This window comes from Enhydra lutris, unplaced genomic scaffold, assembly GCF_002288905.1.
Source record: "Enhydra lutris kenyoni isolate GAN:26980312 unplaced genomic scaffold, ASM228890v2 scaffoldscaffold15, whole genome shotgun sequence".
Classification (NCBI taxonomy): domain Eukaryota; kingdom Metazoa; phylum Chordata; class Mammalia; order Carnivora; family Mustelidae; genus Enhydra; species Enhydra lutris.
The window spans coordinates 61,007,151-61,025,167 of record NW_019154099.1 but is presented as its reverse complement, the minus strand read 5'-3'; the positions used below and the strand labels follow the sequence as shown (position 1 = coordinate 61,025,167).

Genomic DNA, 18,017 nt, shown 5'->3' with positions numbered 1-18,017 from the left:
TGATTTTTTAGTCTCGTTTTACCAAGTTGAACTCACTGTCACGAATCTCTCCATAATCGAATCAGGAAAAGGAGCATGTGCGCACGTGATTCCCTAAAGACGTGGCCCCAAAGCTTATCTTGAAAAGCTTCTCCTGTGGTCACAGAATTTCAGTGGCCCCACGCGTCCCACCCTCCCGATGGCCCCGTCCTCACCAGAGGGTGCTCAACGGTCAGCGTGGCCACCCCAGAAACGTCCAGCTGACTCACAGTTTATGTGATAATGAGGACGTCGTGTGGCATTTTGGGGAAACATAACAACACCCACGACAACGTCTACCTTCCGTTGAACCTGCCAGACACTGGACGAGGCATTTAAGAATTCTACGTCCCTGGAGCTACTTGGCACGGGCACCACTCTCCTATTTCACAGGAGAAGAAACCGAGGGTCAAGGAACAAGTGCGAGTCCTCTGCCATCAAGAGACGTAGTCGTAGAGCTGGGATCCGCCTCCAAAGCGAGGATTTCCAACTGCCGACCTCCTCCCGCCCACCATGGCCATGTGACGTCTTACAGCGATGCCGCAAGCCAGCGACACGTGTTCCCTCACGCTGCAGAATGTCTCCCATATTCCCCTTGCGAGCGCGTGCGTTTTAAAGGGAATGGGCCCCAGAAGGAGGGTCTAGAAAGGACCTACAGCCAGGACGTACCCGAATTAGTTTTGGGACTGAACAAGTCTCCAAGGAGGCTTATTGGCACAGCCCCGTTTCCACCCCCGACATACTAAGGCCGTCTTGAAAACCTTCCAGGCCATTCGGGGGTTCTTGAACTTGGGGATGTTTCTGGACAGGGCAGAAAACCGCGTATTTCATGAGACTCCGGCGGCATAGTCAGGACAGGGCGACAGGGCTCAGGCGGGGCGGGCGGACACGGAGATGAGTGGGAAGGAGGGGCCGCGTGGGAGCGGAGCCGTCGGTGTGCAGGGCCACGAAGAGAACGTTTGCCGTATTTGGAGAGCCTCCTGGTTTTCAAATAGGAGATCTGCCAGGTCGCGGAACAGAGCTGCCCCCAGAGGGAAGGGAGGGGAAATTCGAGCAGACGGGGAAAGGATGGATTTTTAATTTACAAGATTGTGGCTTTATATATTTTTGTTTCTTCTCTGGCTTAGCGGTTTTGTTTAGAAAAAGAAATAGTTGACGCAGAAATTATAGGTTGAGAAAGAAAAAGTAATTAGGAACAACTGAGTTTCATATGTGCAACATCATCCTGAGACTTTAAAGGGGGCCCTGCCGGGGAGGTCAAGAGTGTGGGCTCTGGGGCCGGGTCTCCTTGGGTCTCCTCAGCACCAACGATGTAACTGTGGGCAGCTCACTTGCTTGTTCTCGATGTGGGTTCAACGTACACCAGGGGCCACTCTCAGGCTCTTGTGAGGACAGGGAATTAAAGAATGAGAGCTGTGGCAAGCACCCTGCCCACAGTTTGCCTCCCGGAAGTGAGGCAGGGCTGGGCACCATCATGGCGCATGGAGACCCAACTAGGCGCCGACCTCTGTCTCCCTTTAGTCCACAGCAAGTGCTAAGACGGAACATGACACAATTATCATGTTAACACAACTTCAGTTCAGCTGAGAACTCTCAAGCTGCTCGATCTGAGGAGTTACTCCAGGGTTCTCCGTCCACGCTGTCGATGCACAGAATCGGATTGCGGCCGTCAAGGACCAGGTCATCTCCTTGAAGAGTTGCAGAACCCAAAAAAGGACAAATAGAACGGATGCTCACCGAGCACGTGTCCCATCAACTTACGGTTTAGTAAAAAAAAAAAAAAATCACAGAGACAGGACAATTTAACAGCTGCTGAAAGACGGCAGTGTGACGATGGGACACATTTCCGCACAAAATCCGGCAGAGTCGGCGACAATTTCAGGGGTACCGCAGATTCCCCGGATATTTCTGTCCCGTGTGCCCAGCCGAGTGTCTGTGAGTCACAGCTCTATCGGACGGCGTATCCCTCAGCTGGGGTGTCCCTCGCCCTCGGGGTGTACCAAAGCCTCCCGCAGAAACAGGAGTGAAGCCTTTGGTGTCAATCCTACGCGGTACAGAACTTCCCTGGACAGTGCTTGGACTGTAATGGCTGCTTCTCGACTCATCCCGCTGGGGGAGGCTCCGTGAGACAGTCTGGTTCTTGCTCTGCAGAGCAGACGAGTCTGGTACTTCACTGCTCGGAACCCTTTCCGATGGACCCTCGGTGAAGGTAAGATAAAACACGTTCTGCCAACGTACGAGCCACCGAACGTCTGATTAACCGTCAAGGGAGGCTGAGAAGGCTACCACGTGCGGCGCGCCTTCCCACCTACATGTTCTGCTGGTGTCGGTGGGGCAGCCTGTGTGGGGGACTCCTGACTCCATCCGGGCATTCTGCAGCCCAAATGAGCTACTGAAATAGAACGGGTCCCCCAAATGAGTAAGAGCCCGGGCAGGAAGAACTTACAGTCAGATCATTACGATTCTTCCTTAACTGCAAAAACAGGTAGAGGACATCCCACCTCTGAGAAATACTGTGTGACCAGAAATAAACGTTTAGTCACTAAACCATATGGCTGTTCAAAAATGGGGAAGATCGTTCCATAGTGGCCAACATACAACAGAACCCACACCACATTTTGGAAGTAAAACCATATGAACCAGAACAATAATCTCCCATAACAGCGTGCCCCAGACAATGGGAAATTTAGACACAGAAACAAAAGAAAAACAAGAAAGCCTGCCAAGAAGGCAGAGGAAACACCTGCTATGTTCAAAGAATGGAACAAGATACTAATGATTATTTCATATGAAGGTTTTAAAATTACATATATATACACACACACACATTTATACACACACACATATATACCACACACACATATATGTATATATATATACATGTTTTGCTATAGTGACCACAAGATGGGATTTAAAACGGAAAAATATCAGGGCAAAATATCAGGGCAAAAATCACTACAATTTAAATAGGAAATTTTATCTTTCCAGGTTTCTCTACTGGCAATAGGACAAAAGATCGTTATAGATGGGAAAAAAGCTTATTTGCCTTCCAGAAATAGCTCATGTTAGAAACGAATCACAGTTCTACCCAAACAGTAAGATGCCTCTGAATTGGAAACAATAGCATAACACCGATGATCCGATTGAAACGATAACACAGGGCAACTTCCCCCAGCAGCAAACTACACAGAACGGCCCTTCTCCCTCCCCCGCCCCGCCCTGTCAGAAGGAGACTCCCAGATTCTGAAATAGCTCACGAGCCACAGGGAGGTAAAGTGGGTCAGTCTGACTTGGTCCTCAGAGACAGAAAAGTTATTTTTTTTCTAGGACAAAACTGTCTGTTGAGAGGTTTTGGGAAAGTATTTGTTCTGGTGCGTGACCCCACCTCGTGTCAGGACCTGTGCCCCCACTCTCAAAGGAACCACCTTCACGGTGCTTCATGGGGCCCCAGGGCGTCTGGCTCTGGGAAATTAATGGCACCGTTGTCAATAACTTCTTGAAAGACCCAACTGTACTTGTTTCTTTTATGTTCTAAATTTCCGTGAAATACAGTAAGGACACTTGGAAACTCCCAGAGTGGGATGTCACATCCTTTTCTAAAAACAAAGCAAAGGTGAGGGGATTCCCCAGTCCACTTTGGGTGGGAGTGTGGTCCTGGCAGTGCCCGCAGCCCCTGCCTCCCTTCCTATCTGTGAGCCAACTCCCTGCAGGTTTATTCTGGGAGTTCCTGCTGACGCACAGCCAGCAGGGTATCGTGCTCACTGGGGCATGCGGGTGGAAACGGGAATGACACGCTGAATTCCTGGAACAGTCAGAGTCAGATCAGAGGAGAAAGGCTGGATTCTAGAGTTCTGTCCTAGGGCAGTGATACCTCCCCACGTTTCCTGAAGAATGGGGGGTACTTGTGCCCAAAGAACAGGAAGATCCAGAACGCTCACTGGTTTTGAAAATAATCGTCAATTCTTGGACAAAGTGTTTAGGAACATCTGGACTAGGTTGGATATAAAAACTTGATGAATGTAAAAAGGCAACAGTGTATTCTGATAAAGTTTTAGAGCATTCGAAATACACACGAGGCTTCATTTTAATTTCTAAGATAAGACTAAATGCTAAAAATAACTAACATGCCATGTTGAGCATGTGATAAGGGTTTTCTATGGTAGCAAGGTGCTGTTCTCCTGGAAACATGCATACATCAGAGATAATATGTTTAATGAACTTAAAATATACAAAATGAAAATCTGTAAATATACATATGTGTATGTACACACAGAGAGGATGTATATATCTCAAAATCATGGGGTTATTTATGTATCTCATATACCTTAATCTAGGAGGAATGATCTTATCTGGGAAGACTTCTCCGACCGCTCCCGTGACTACTGGGAAGGGACATGGGATGGCAGCCCAGGGCCCGTGCCCTCCATCAATGTCAGCTTCATGGGACTAATCTATTCATCCTTCTGATCAACATGGGATTTCCATTACTCATCTTTCCTTCCAAGATAACTGACATTTTTGAAGGGCACCCGTTTTGTTAAATTTTATTTCCTTCTACTAAAGAAGTCTTTTTAATCTTCTGGAATTGAGGAGTTTGTTTTCATCCACAAAGTTCTTTTTGTTTACTTCCTTAGTCTGCTTATTCTACTCAAGGGTATGCAGATGGCCGCATACCCCTTTTCATCAGTGCTATCCTCAAAATAAAGTCCCAAAAATACCCGTGGCAATTAACATTTAGAAATCTCCTTTTTGGTTACCAGCCATCTTCATGGAATGTCTGGGTTTGAATTAGCTCAGTGCCGGACAAGTAAGAGAGAAAGACTCGGGGCAGAACACCCACGTGTCCCCCACTGCCAAGCCAGAAATGCTGGCTGCATCCTTCAGCCTCACAGAAGTCGAGCAAAATCCTGGATCAGGGTTCAAAAATTAATTGTATGCACGGGAGACCAACAGTCAAAAAACAAGAACAAAAAAGAACACAACAAAAAACTTACTGAAGGCACCCCACCCCGGATTTTTGGGTGGAGGTACAGCTCGTACAAGCCGATGCAAGAGCATGTTTGGTAAAAAAGGGGTGACAGGATCTCATGACGGGGTTCAGGGGCACAGCATCCAGATCCAGGGGGAAACAGTCCCGTGCCCTCGGCACCGGTCAGGCAGCTGCTTGGAACCTCAGCTGACATCGGGCGGCCAGGCCTGAAGTAGGAAAGCGAGACGCTCAGAAAAAGGTGCTGAGGACGAGGTGGCGGTCTTCCTATGAGCTATGGGTCAGGAAGTCAGGGGTCCCGTGAAAGCAACATGAGATAGTTTGATATGCTAAGGCTTAGGAGACTGCGTGCTCTCCTAAATCCTGCTGGGATGAGGACATGTGGAGGAGCAGGAGCTTTGGTTGAGGGCTGGCAGAGGGACGAGCGAAGGAAAGCTCACTGGGGCAGAGGGGCTTGGGTGGGAGTGGCACGTGGGCGCCGACATCTGGGGCATCCATGCTCGTGTGTACCGGTGGGTGTGATGGGGGGAGGACTCCTTCCTGCAGGGAAGCAGGTGTGTCAAAGCTAAGCTTTTCCTAGGGGGCAGTTTCCTCCAGAGCTCTGGTGAGAGCAGCCATGGTACGGGCTGCGGTGTGGGGCCACCCTCCGTGTGCTGTGATGGTGGTTCTGGGCGAGGAACCGCCCATCAGTAGCGTCCAAGGTGCGCTCTTTGAGGCACCAACTTTAGTGGCCCAATGATGGCTGACGCACACACGAAGCTGTCTGCACAGTTGCGTCGTAGCTACGAGCGTTACCTCAGCCTTGTTGGATTCCAAATGAAACACCCTCATGCTATGGTTCAGTTCAAGCTCTGTCCTTCCCTCCAGTTTGACTGAGTGTCTAAAAAAGGACCGTTTACGTTTGATACAGGTACGGCACTAACAGAACTTTCCTCTGTGACTTGTGGGGGCTACATCTGTGTTTTCAGGACATTCTGCAGTTTACCTCCTGGGAAACACTCGAGGAGCAGGCTGATATCACTGCCCTGGGCATCCCTTGTTTTCAAACAACACTCTCTCAGGGCAAAACAAGCTCATAAAAACACCAGCTAAAGGAGAAATCAATTCTAAGAAAAATGTGAAGTTGACAAGGGGACAGAAAGGAATATCCTTGAGGCTCAACCAGGCTTACTTAAGGTCCTATCAATGGCATGTCTACCACTGGGTTTCTTTTAAGTGAAGCCTATGGAATGAATCTTACTGTTCTGAAATTTCAAGGGGGCCTCAGTGTTATCGGCAAGTCCCAAAGGAGAATTCTGATGTGGAAGGAGAGCTGAACCTCTTTGGCTCAACGGTGAGTTAGGAGTTAAGATTATTTTCTTATGCAATCATATCCTACACTTTCATTAATGGAGTTTTGAAGATGGACTTTACTCTGGACATATATAAATCTATTCTGAGTTTTGTTTCTTTTTCCAGGAAAGCCCTCCAAGACCAGAAAGGGCTCTCATCAGTCTCCTGTCTCCTTCCCTTCGTCCTGGGTGGGACAGTGGGGAGGCTTGTTGCCCTACTAGACCCATAATTCCATCGTTCTCTGGAGAGAAATACAAATATTTGTAAAATATCAGGTGTTGAAGGAGGAGGAATTCACCCCAAGGGCTCCAAGTGCAGGAAGCCTGGCCTCCTGTTTCAGGTTCTGCTCAGACTGTCTGGGCTCCTCCTCAGCACCCCCTCCTGCCGCTTGGGGGGTGTGGCCGGAGCCCCCCGGCCCTCTGCTTGGGTATGAGGGCTGCCCCTTCCCTGGGCCGGGCTGCAGAGCAGGATGTTAACAGAAGACAACTGCTTCCTAGAGAATTACAGAATTCTCGTTGTGGACTTGTGGGTCCTCAGGGGCCCTGGCAACATGTACCAAATCTGAGAGTCCCTACTTTTGTTGAGAGACCCTCCACACGGGCGCACTGAGTCATACTGATCCAGACGTCAGGGCTCTTTTGAAATACGAGTGTTATCTTCATGAGGCTTTAAAAACGCCATTATCGCCACTTTAAGTGTATTTTTTAAAACAAGAATTTAATTGCTACCATGCAGAGCTAAAACACCCCGGTACTTCAATTTTTATTACAGAGCCCCAGCTCACCCTAGAATTCATTTGTCCTTCTGTTTCTTTATTTAAAACAGACTTTACGTTTGAAGAATCGTTACAGGCCTCACAAAGACAACAGTTTAATAAAAAACACCAACGCTGACCAGGCGGCTGAGGACTGGGAGGCCAAAGACATTATTTACCCAGCATTAATGACTTCCATCTCATTTCCACTTTGTTTTGCCTCCCCCCCCTTTTCTGGTTCCAACCCTTTAGGAATTATCCATCCCCGCAGTGTTTTGGATACAAAAACTTCTGTTTCCATGGCGGGATCTTTAAGGTCCTCCCAGTGGCTCAGGAGGAAGCGGTCATCAATACAGGGTCTGTAGTGGGTTACTGGGACGGCTCTTCCTGCTTTCATTCTTCTAGAATTCAAACTCTAAGGCTGGACACAGAGAGGGAAGGGACAGGGATATTTTGACCTTTCCCATCAGTGGGGACATATGTCCTTTTAAAGGCCTGCTTTGTACTTCCCGTATGAGTCAGACATCGGACGACTTGAATGATTTAGTTGTCTACACCACAATGGACTAGTTCGGGTGGGATGCCAGAGGGCTTAGGATCACAGGGTACTCGGGATCTCAGGTCAGGCAGCTTCTTAAGGAAATTCTGAAATGCCCAAAGTGGTTAGAAGCAAATTCATTTTATGCTCACCCCACTGCCAGTGATGTACACGGCTTCTCTGTCTGTGACCATCAAGGACAAGGGAGACAGCGTCAGACTTGAGGGGGAAGAACATAGAGCAGAGACGAGAGGACCCTGATTCCCTCCTTCCCTCCACCTCCACACTCGCTAGAACTGTGACCTTCCCGGGATGTGCTCATCCAGGTGCAGGTTCAAAAGGCCCTTGGGCACGGAAAATGTGTGCAAGGCAGTTGGTCTGGTCATTTCTGCCATTTTTCTCTGGTTACTCTTTTACTATCTCTGGAAGAAAACAAAAAGTAATTTCAAAACTTTGCCCCACGCTCTCCTGGTTTTCTCTTTGCTATGGAAGCAGTCTGCGGTAAGAGGGTGTAGACACGGACGCAAGTGCGTCGGGCCCCCTGTCAGCCCGGCGGCCTGGGAAGCACTTGCAGAAGAACGCTGTGGGCAGGTGCGGTGCTCACGCTCGTTCCTAGAGGACTGAACAGTGGGAGACACTCTCTTCCCACGTGTGAGAGAAGACAGACACGGAGCCAACATGTCTACTTGCAGTTGCTTTTAGAAAACAGATGATGTTTGGTAACAACCTTGCTCTGGGCTTTTTAGAACTCCTGCAATTGTTCACTAAGAATGAACTGGAAATGAATAAAACAAAACAAAGTCTTTGAAGACTGGCGCTTTCTATAACAGAAAAGAGGAAACGCTTTAATGCTATATTGGTCGAAACATTCCATTAGGCGCTAGGAAAAATGAAGGATTTCTAAAGGTAGAGCTTTGGTCAGTCCGGAGAACAGTAGAAATGTTCACTGCTCTTTCCCCAGGTTCTCCGCAGTCCATCGGAGCCTGGGTGAGATTTTCAATTAGACACAACCAAATCGTTGTCACCGTTATCCTGGCCATGAACCGACGTTCTACTTTCCTTAAGCCATGAGAGGCCATTTCCCTCCGACTGTCAACTCTGGACCAGAGCCCACTTAATCATTTGGTCATCACCCACAGGGCCAGAGGCTGGCGTGCACGGCCTGCGTCCCCACAATTCTGCTGGCTTTGGCCGCCACCCAGAATCCACGGGGAGCTCCTAGGGGTTCCTCCACCGGCTCTGACCAGCCGGCCAGCCAACGGGTTGGTGCTCTGCACACACAAGCACAAAATCTGATCACAGTTTATGGTCAAGGGTTTGGGAGAACAGAGACTTGCCTCAGTACAAAAAAAGAAAAAGGTTTTCTCTCAATGCGGCTCCCCCTTCTGCTTGGGCTCTGACCACGTCTACTCAACGCTTCGTCTGTTTAGGTGTAAATTCCGAGGGGAACGCTCGGATGCACATTTCTCTCAGAGATAGTGCCCCCCTCCCCCCACTGCCCTGAGTCACAGACCCTTCGAGAAAGATTGGTGGTGTCTGAGGCGCCAAAGCAACCACCTGCCACGAGCCCCACCTGGGGTCAAGAGCGCGGGAAGATTTCTTCCTGATGAAGGAACGTGGCGCCGGCTGCCACAGCACCTGTTTGGGGGTGTTTATGTGTAGTGTTCGTGAGAAGAGGATGCAGTGGACGAATCCAGCAGGAAAACATTTAAAATTCTTCCTCGGCACTCAGATACTAAGACAGCCGACGTGTCCACCACTGGTCAGTGAACATAGACTGCTCCTGTGGGAACCGTGTCTTCCGCTGGCTCCATTGCCAGTCGAGTTCCTGCTGGCCGTCACCAGCACCGGTCTCAGGCCGCTCTCTGGAGGTGACACGCCGCTGTGAGCAATTCTCACCGGGGGCTTTCACGGCTGCTCTTGCTTAATTCTGCTTTCACTGGTAGGAGTCAGCCCAGGGTGGTCTGTCCCGGGCATAAGGAACATGGCGATTTCAGTGGTAACGAAGACACATTTTTCTCTCTAAGCCTTGACTTTCAACCATCAGATTCTGTCCAGAACGATGTTCTTTGAGTCCATTCAGTGATGAGGTATTATAATTTTGTTTTTTTGGGATTTTAACCATGCATCCTTCCATTTGGATGAGCTCCAAGCTGGCTTATTATCTATCAAATCCTGACTCGTGTCGTGATGGTCCTTCTGAAACGAAATCATGACCATACATACTGGGCTGGCAAGAGTGGACGTGGGCTGGGGCGCCTGCCGCAGCTCCTCTCTCCTCTGGCTGCGCCGTCCACGCATTTCTGCAACAGCATCCTGAAAGCCTCGCTTTGAGGAAATGCTTACTTGACCTTGCTAGAAAGAGAGGGAGACTAGCCTGCTGTCCCGATGCTGAGCGCTGGAGGACCCAAGGTCTCCTGCACCAAAGCTACTGGACAAGGACTTTCCCGAAGGGGAGGTCCTGATCAGAGCTTGCACTGGAAACGCCAATGTCCCCAGGAGGCTGCGATGAACCACATTCGGCACAGACACCACTTCCGATGTGCCCTGCTTGTGGGTCTCTGTATTTCTGAGTTAACAGCCTTTGTGTAACGGTCTCAGTGCAGCAGGTTGCAAAAGCAGGTCTTATTTCACAAAAGCCTGACTCCGTCTCGTGCTTCGTTTTGCCTCGGACTTGACGCCTAGAACATTCTCCTAGACTCACGATGAGTTCCCTGGCTCCCCTCCTCTCCACCTCCACACTCGCTACAACTGTGACCTCCAACACGGTAGCCACGGGGCTATTTAATCTGAATTTTCGTTAACTAAAATTAACTAAAATGAAAAGTTTCACTACCCACATTTCAAATGGTCAAGCATCCGTGATGGGCAGCGAAGATATAGGACATTTCCATCTTTGCAGTAAATTCCTCTGGAGAGGGTGGGGGCAGGAAGGTCTAAAGGATTAGGGATACTGACGGCTTTGATCACTTCTATACTCCTGGTGCGAGCCGGAACCGACAGGGGGTGGATGTATAGTCACCGTGCGTCAAATGGATACACTTGTTTTCAAATTCTCGTGGCCAGATATGGCCGTGTGTAAGTTTCATGGCGTTTTCTTTGACTAGAGCTAGACCAGTGGAAGGATCATCGAAACAGGAACCTCACCATCGTCCGCACATGAAGAGCTCTGTGACTTGAGTTCTAAGTCACATGCCTTCTCTAAGGACGTCTCCTCAACGGCTTCTCACCTCCCTAGGACTCGGACACAACCTCACTGTCCCTGACCCTTCCTCTTGGACCTCGCCTCCCACCAGCATATCCCTTTGCCCGGGCTCTCAGGGCACCCCTGTTCACGCGTGCACCCCCTTTTCTTAGACAAGCACCTGGTTTGCAGATGATGCATGAGGCCTACTGGAGTGCTGCAGGCCTGGCAGCTTCCACGGCTAAAAGGAAGCCGGGGTTTCCTTAAAAGCACATCACTGGGGCACAGGGTGGCTCTGTCGGTTGGGCGTCCAATGCTCAGTTGCAGCTCAGGTCATGATCTCAGGGCCATGGGGCTGAGCCCCGCATCGGGTGCTGTGCTCAGCGCAGAGTCTGCTTGTCCTTCTCCCTCTGCCCCTCCCCCCTCCATAAATAACCAGAAATCGTGAAAAGTGCATCACTACGTGTGATCTGCAAGTTAGGCAGACACTGTCTACACCTGCTGGAATACCGCCCTCACTGCAGAGACCAACCACGCAGGCCAGTTGTGCAGCCACTGAGGGACGGGATGAGCTGGAGCCAGCGCCCGTCCCCAGCGCACACTAAGAACAACCACAGGACGCTGAGAGCGGGTGAGAGGGTGTGTGGGCAGCGGTTAGATAAGCCCAGCACGCAGGTGATGTCTGCGCTCTTTCCGAGTTGTCCTTTCTGGGCTGGGACAGCACACGAGATACTGCACGTGGCTTCTGTGAAGGGTTCTGAGTGCGCCACGAGAACGCATCTGCCACGGCAGCCCCAATGCTCCTACCCCCAACGGGCGAGGGTCTTCAGATGACGGAGGGCACCATCGCGTTGCCACGGAAACCTGCGGCAGGCGCGGACCATGAATGGAGGCTCCCACGGCGCTGCGGTGCTCTTCCCAGCTCTCAAATTTGTACGCAGCCATTTCCATTTTTTGTGAAATCCTGGCTATTCGCACGGAAGGCTGAGGCTATGTTGGCGACACAGGGTAGAAGGTTCGCTCAGGAGCAAGACTGCCACTCGCCTTGGAGAGAAGACCTTGCCTACCACGTGCGTCTTCGCGGCCCTGGGCTGCTCTCCCCAGGGGCTCTTAAAGTTCTTTCTTTTGTCTCTTTGCTGCTGCCCTTCTGAGCCGACCCCAAGCGCCAAACAGTGAGCCTTCCTGCGTGCCCACCCACCTGCCTCCACCCACCTCCCGGAGTCCTCTGTCCGCTCTCCCCGCGTCCCCTCTCATGCGTCTCTGTGGTTTCTCTTGGTTTGATTTACGTTGTTGAATTTAAGGAATCTTGTGAGGTTAAGAATTATTTACTCATACTTTGACTCAAGTCCAGGGACCCACAGACTGTGGGAAACTCTTGGCTGCACAGAAGAACACCACAGCTACACCCGGTTTGCCAGGGGCTGTGACCACCTCGCCCGGGAGATGCTCGTCTCTGGTCCTGTGGCCCACGGTGGGGGGGGTGCTGTCAGGCCCACGGGGGGCGAGCGTGGCTGGCTGAGTGCTGAGTGATGGGGGAGATGCCCAAACACTCACGTGGGGGCTGGCACAGAGTCAAAGCTGTAGGTTCTCTCTCTCCCACTAAAGCCTGGCCATCCCAACAATTCCCCACCATCTGGGCTTAAACAGTATCTGGTTTTTACCAATGTCTAAAATATCTGACTGCCCAGGGCAACAGGTGTCCTGGGAAGGTTGAGCATTAAAAAGCTAGAATAACCTGCCTGTCCTGGTGGACAGTTGAAGCCAAAGGGTTGGGGGACGTAAACCTGTCTAAGGGATGGAAATAAGGAATTAAAACTGACTTCAGCTGGAAAAACCTGAGAATTTCATGACCTTTCAGGTACATTAATGAGCAAAGACAAAGATGTCTCAGTTTGTTGAACCAGACGCCTTGCCTGCCCTCCTTACGCTTTCTGTACTACTGACCTTGGAGTGACCTGGAGCATCACTCCGCTCCCCAGAAGTTCTGCAACAGAAATGAACTCTGATACTGTCCATCCAATGGCCTTCCACCTCCACGGAGGAAGGGAAAGTATAAAATGTATAAGGAAAGAAAGAGTAAAACAGATAGAGACAGGTCAGGGGGCCACACTGCTCTGTCTGGTGCTGGAGATCGTAGGACTGCTGGCGGTGGGAAAGTCTGAGAGGTTAGGAGACTGACTTCCTTTGTGCCTATCACCCTGTGGAATATTGGCGAATTAGGACTTACGAGTTTTAATCACCACAATATATACATAATAGGTTATTTTAAATGCAGAGCTTTTAACATCAATCAAGTATTAATTCATTTCTTTCTTTTTTTAAAAAAAGTTATTTATTTTAGAGAGAGAGTGCGTGTGTGCACATGGGGGGAGGGACAGAGAGACCCCCAAGCAGACTCCCCACTGACTGCAGAGCCTGACGCTGGACTCGATCTCATGACCCTGAGATCATGGCCTTGGCTGAAACCAAGAGTCCGATGTCCAACCAACCGAGCCACCCAGGGGCCCCGTATTCGTTCATTTCTTAAAGTTATGTTGACTTCCTGAACAACAGAAGAGAAGGCTGGAGAACCGGCCAGGGAGTCATAACTTGAGAAAAGAGGGCCAGACCTCCTTTCATCTTGCCCGTGTTCTCGCCCCCTACCCGGGAGAACCTCCTTCATACTGAAGGCGGAAGGCAAGCACTGGGAGAAGAATTCATCCAAAAATGTCTGAGTCTTGCTCGGGACAGAACTGGAGTAGGTCATTCATGCCCTGTGCTGGTGTCCTCCTTCCCTCCCGTGGGAACGGGGTCTAGAACATCCTCTGTGCCTTCCAGTTCTGGCTGGGGAGTGAGGCGGCACACCCAGCGGGGCCCCAGCCCCTGCCCTTCGCAGCCCGGCTGTTGGAGCCGCTGACCCACAGGTGGGATGGCTCCGTCCGGGAGAGACAGCCACCCCCCTGCCGCAACCCACCACCCACCACTGAGGGCTGGAGAAGACGCTTCACACGGAGCTGACTCATTCGGTAACATGAGAATTTATTTGGAGTCGGAATCCATAGTGCATTTGTGATTTCTGCTCTGAGTCCAAAAGTTACTCAGTAACATACAGTTTCTGATGTCGGCTGTCACCATGGTGACGAGCAAGTGAACTCTACCCCGTGTCCATATAAGGCTGGGCTGCCCAGAGCTCGGGGAGCAGAGAGCTCCGCACTGAGCCATTGTCATCCCTGCTCCAGAAGCTCCATGGGGAAAATCCACGGCGAGGGGCCCTGGGGGACGCTGTGGGAAAGAACGAGCGCTGCACTCAGCTCTCTGATGGCAGAATCTGCCCAGCCGCTATTTTTATGCATTACTTTACTTTTAAAAAATATTATCAGTCCAAGAGTAAGGACGGAAATAGCTGTGCGGTGTATAGGAACACATCTGGGTAAATCTGTTAATTAACAGATGTTTAACGTACAGAGACTGGGCTTGAGGAACTAAGACAGATACTGTGTCTTAATGAGCATTTGGATGAAGGAGACCCAAGGGTCCTAGCAGCAGATAATCCCGGTAACGCGAGGATACACGGTGTCGTTTCTCGTCCTCCAGAGCCCTTTCCTTACCACTCGCCGTCAGCATTTCTACCATCTTGGTGATGGACACCCAATATGGTGCACCCAGGTCCCGGGGTCTGATTGCTAAGACACCCCGATTTGGGGCTGCAAGGCCGAGGGCAGCTTGGGGAGCTGGGCAGTGTGGAGAGAGGCAAGCATAGAGGGGGCCTGCTTTCTGTATGCTGTACCTGCTGGATCCCACAGGCGGGGCCCCAAGGGGGCCAGCATGCAGCTCGGTCCCTGAACCAACCACTCAGCCAGCCGCCACATCTCAGCTTCATGTCATCACTACTGGCTGAAGGAGAGGCAAGTCAAACCCGCACGGAGCTCCGGATTTCTCTTGTTAACCAAATTCACCGGGAGGTGGCCATTATCTACTTTACTAGGCAAGATAGACAAACGGTCTCAGGCACAAACTGTGTTCATGAAGGCCAAAGGGAAACAGAGCTCAAAGCAAACTTACTGAATCAGGAAGACCTAGGGACCCTCAGAAGTCTCCCTCCTAATAACCGTTCCGAGAAGACCCCTGGCATCGTAAGAGTATGGAACTATGTAGATGGCGTCATCTATTAAAATAAAATAAAACGCTAAGGGCCATAAGTCAGCTGGAGGAAGACAGATACCATACGATCTCACTCATAGGTGGAAATTAAGAAATAAAATGAACAAACAAAGAAGAAAAGAGAGTAACAAAAACCAGACTCTTAAATACGGAGAACAAACTGCTGGTTGCCAGAGAAGGGGGTGGGAGGAGGGAGGAGGCAGATAAAGGGGACTGAAGGCACACTGCTCTCGATGAGCACAGAGGAATGCACACAGTTGTTGAATCGTTAAATCTGCAGACCCCAAACTAACACAACACCGTATGTTAATTATCCTTGACTAAAACAAAATAATCAGAACGAACCATCTTTACAGAAGAACAAAATTCGCATAAAACCATCATGGGAAATGCTAATAGATCAGTTCTGCATGAAACAATCATGAAAAAGTGAAACAGAATAGACCCAGTAACCTCGTGCTCTGTTTGGGTTCTGTTTGGCTGATCCCATGGAGAGGAACGCGGGGGCTCTCTGGAGCCGACTTCCCTCCCACCCAGCAAGTCCCACAGACATTCATAAACCACTAATTTGTCTTCCTCTTTCCCATACAAGGTCGGGCTGCCCAGGGCTCGGGGAGGGGAGAGCCCCGCAGTGAGCCATTGTCATCCCTGCTCCAGAAACATCGCTGGGAAAGTCTATACCAAGGGACCCCCAGGAGGATATTAAATCTCACCAAATGGCTTCCATATATTTAAAAAATACTCAACCCTTAAGAAATGCTGATGCACAATCTTCAATTAGCAATTCTTAGAGCATAATGCCCCCATTCCAGGCAGGGGAACCTAGATGACATCAGAGCCAACAGCTGTCCCCAGGACTGAGGTTCTGGAAGGACCCAGGACGTGGGGACCGAAGCCTCCTCAGGCGTGATCTTCAGCTTTGAAAGGATGCTTGGTCAGTCACATGTGAGGGAGGAAGACCGACACATCTGTAAAGGGGTTCCTTAGCCCAAAGTCTAATTTGGCTTCTGGAGGGGACTCAGGTAGGAGACGGCGTGTGACGTCACGCCCAGCGCAGAGGCCAAGCTCCACGGAGACACGTCCTCCTCTTGGGCGGAGGGAATGGGGACTGCAAACACCGACTGCAGGACTCGGGGTGGTGAGGCGCACTTGGAACCTCCACGCGGTGCTGTAGTTTCTGATGCGACGGTGGCAGGGGCACAGGCACCACCTCCCAACCGCCTCTCCCAACCCGGCCCGGGACCCCGGACAGGCAGGAGTTCCCCAGGGAAGCGCGATCCCAAGGCACGAAGACTCAAAAGACTGAGTCATAAAACAAACACTGCTCCCCACATGAAAATGGGCTTCAACGGAGAAACACAAATAATATCTGTTTAAAATCAGTAATGCCAAGACCCAGACATCAGCTTCACCGGCAGCAGGAAAGCCTGTCACTTTGGACACATTAAACCCAGTAGCAGACCGTGATTCAGGTGCCGCCAGGTGTCCTGGCAGTGACGGGGACTGAGCTTTCTCTCCCACTTACCTGATCAAATTCGCTACATAAAGGACATTCGGGGTGAGCAGACGAATTTTGAAAGTGAGACTGATTTTCTATACGGCAGGAGGCTCATGCCCTCCTGTCGGGATGTCTACACTGCAGGGTAGACCCAACCATGCTTTCTTTACATCATATTTTTGCAGAACATTTGCTTATGTATAAAATCACGGTATAAAACACAGTTGCATCATACATGTGTATCTATCTGTAACAACGAACAAGAGATGCATAAAAACGTTACCATTCTCCACTTGGAACCTGTATACATCGACTAAACTTTGCATTATGTTACTCTTTGCTCTGAAACGGAAGAACGAGTCTGTGTTGAATTTCTCGGGCAAGCGTGGACTGACTCAGTCAGGTGCCTGAAGGCACCAGTGTCTGGGACAGAAGGCTACGGAAGAGTCTGGTGTCCGCGACGCTGGGACTTACCCGTCCTCCCTTCTCGGGGTAGCACTGGCAGCCCCCGCTGCAGTCTCTCCCTCCACACGGCACGTCAAACTTCTTCACGCCCTGCACGAGGAAGCACAAAGAACGTGTTATCCCAAATGCTGTCCGCTGCGACAGGCGGGGCCCCGTCCGCTGAGAGCACGTCCAACTGCAGCGGCCGGCTCTCCATTCGACACGCAGGCTTTAATTTTTAGGGCAGCTTTGGGCCCGGAGCCAAGGGTACAGAGAGTCCCTGTGCACCCCCCAGATCCCCCATGCAGCCATCCCCACTACCAATGTCCCCATCAGAGCGGCATCAGCCGGGGTCCAGGGTTTACGTCAGGGTCACTCTAGGTGCCGCACCTTCTACAGTCAAAACGCCTTTTAGAGGCGTCTGCTCCATGCCGGATGGCAAGCTACGTCCTGGGCCGGGAGAGTCGGGGGGAGTGTTCCCCGGATCCGGGGATCCCGTGTGAGGTGAGCCCACGAGGACACTCTGTGTCAAGTACTTGAGTGTGAACGAGAAGCTCCAGGTGCAGGAAGTGGCCCTTCATGCTCCTGGGGCTGTGTGCAGCCCCGAGGCGGGGGTTCAAGGTGACCAGGACTGAGTCCCGATCCTACAACACGGAGCCGGGGCAGCTAAAGGGAAAGGGGCTTCCGAGGGGGGAGGAAGACCTTGCAAACACGCCGGAATGTTCACAAACCCTCACCCCCGCCGCAGGGGTTCTCGGCATCCCAGGTCGCGCTGGCAGAGGACAGCCCTTCCCTTCCCTCTGTGAGACGTGGCGGTTTGCAGAAGGAGGCGGGGACGAGGCGGGACGGAGGGAAGAGGCTTTCCCGAGTCTTTACTGGGCGGACTCTTCAATGAGGCAAGGGGCTGAAGGAGGGAGTTCTCTGCCTGGACAATCCCAACGGTTTCCAAGGCAGTGCTTGCTTGCCCTTGATCTCAGTATTTTAGGTACAGGACGGCCTTGGACTTTGGATCAGGAGATCTCCCTTTCAGACCGGTGAGAGCACGAAATAGAGCAGGAAGTGGCGATCAGATCGGCCCTCTTCTCTCCCCTTCCTGAGTGGCCCTACCTCCTCCGTCTGCAC

At 51.0% G+C, this 18,017-nt stretch overlaps 1 protein-coding gene across 1 annotated transcript in view; it reads right to left on the bottom strand.

The window, feature by feature from the left end:
* The window catches only part of LOC111147037 (collagen type IV alpha 2 chain), a 156,921-nt gene that overhangs the window by 94,746 nt on the left and 44,158 nt on the right, over window positions 1–18,017 (bottom strand). The window contains exon 4 of the mRNA XM_022502888.1: window positions 16,926–17,006. Coding sequence (XP_022358596.1) covers window positions 16,926–17,006 — 81 coding nt within the window. The remainder of the gene's footprint in view (window positions 1–16,925; window positions 17,007–18,017) is intronic.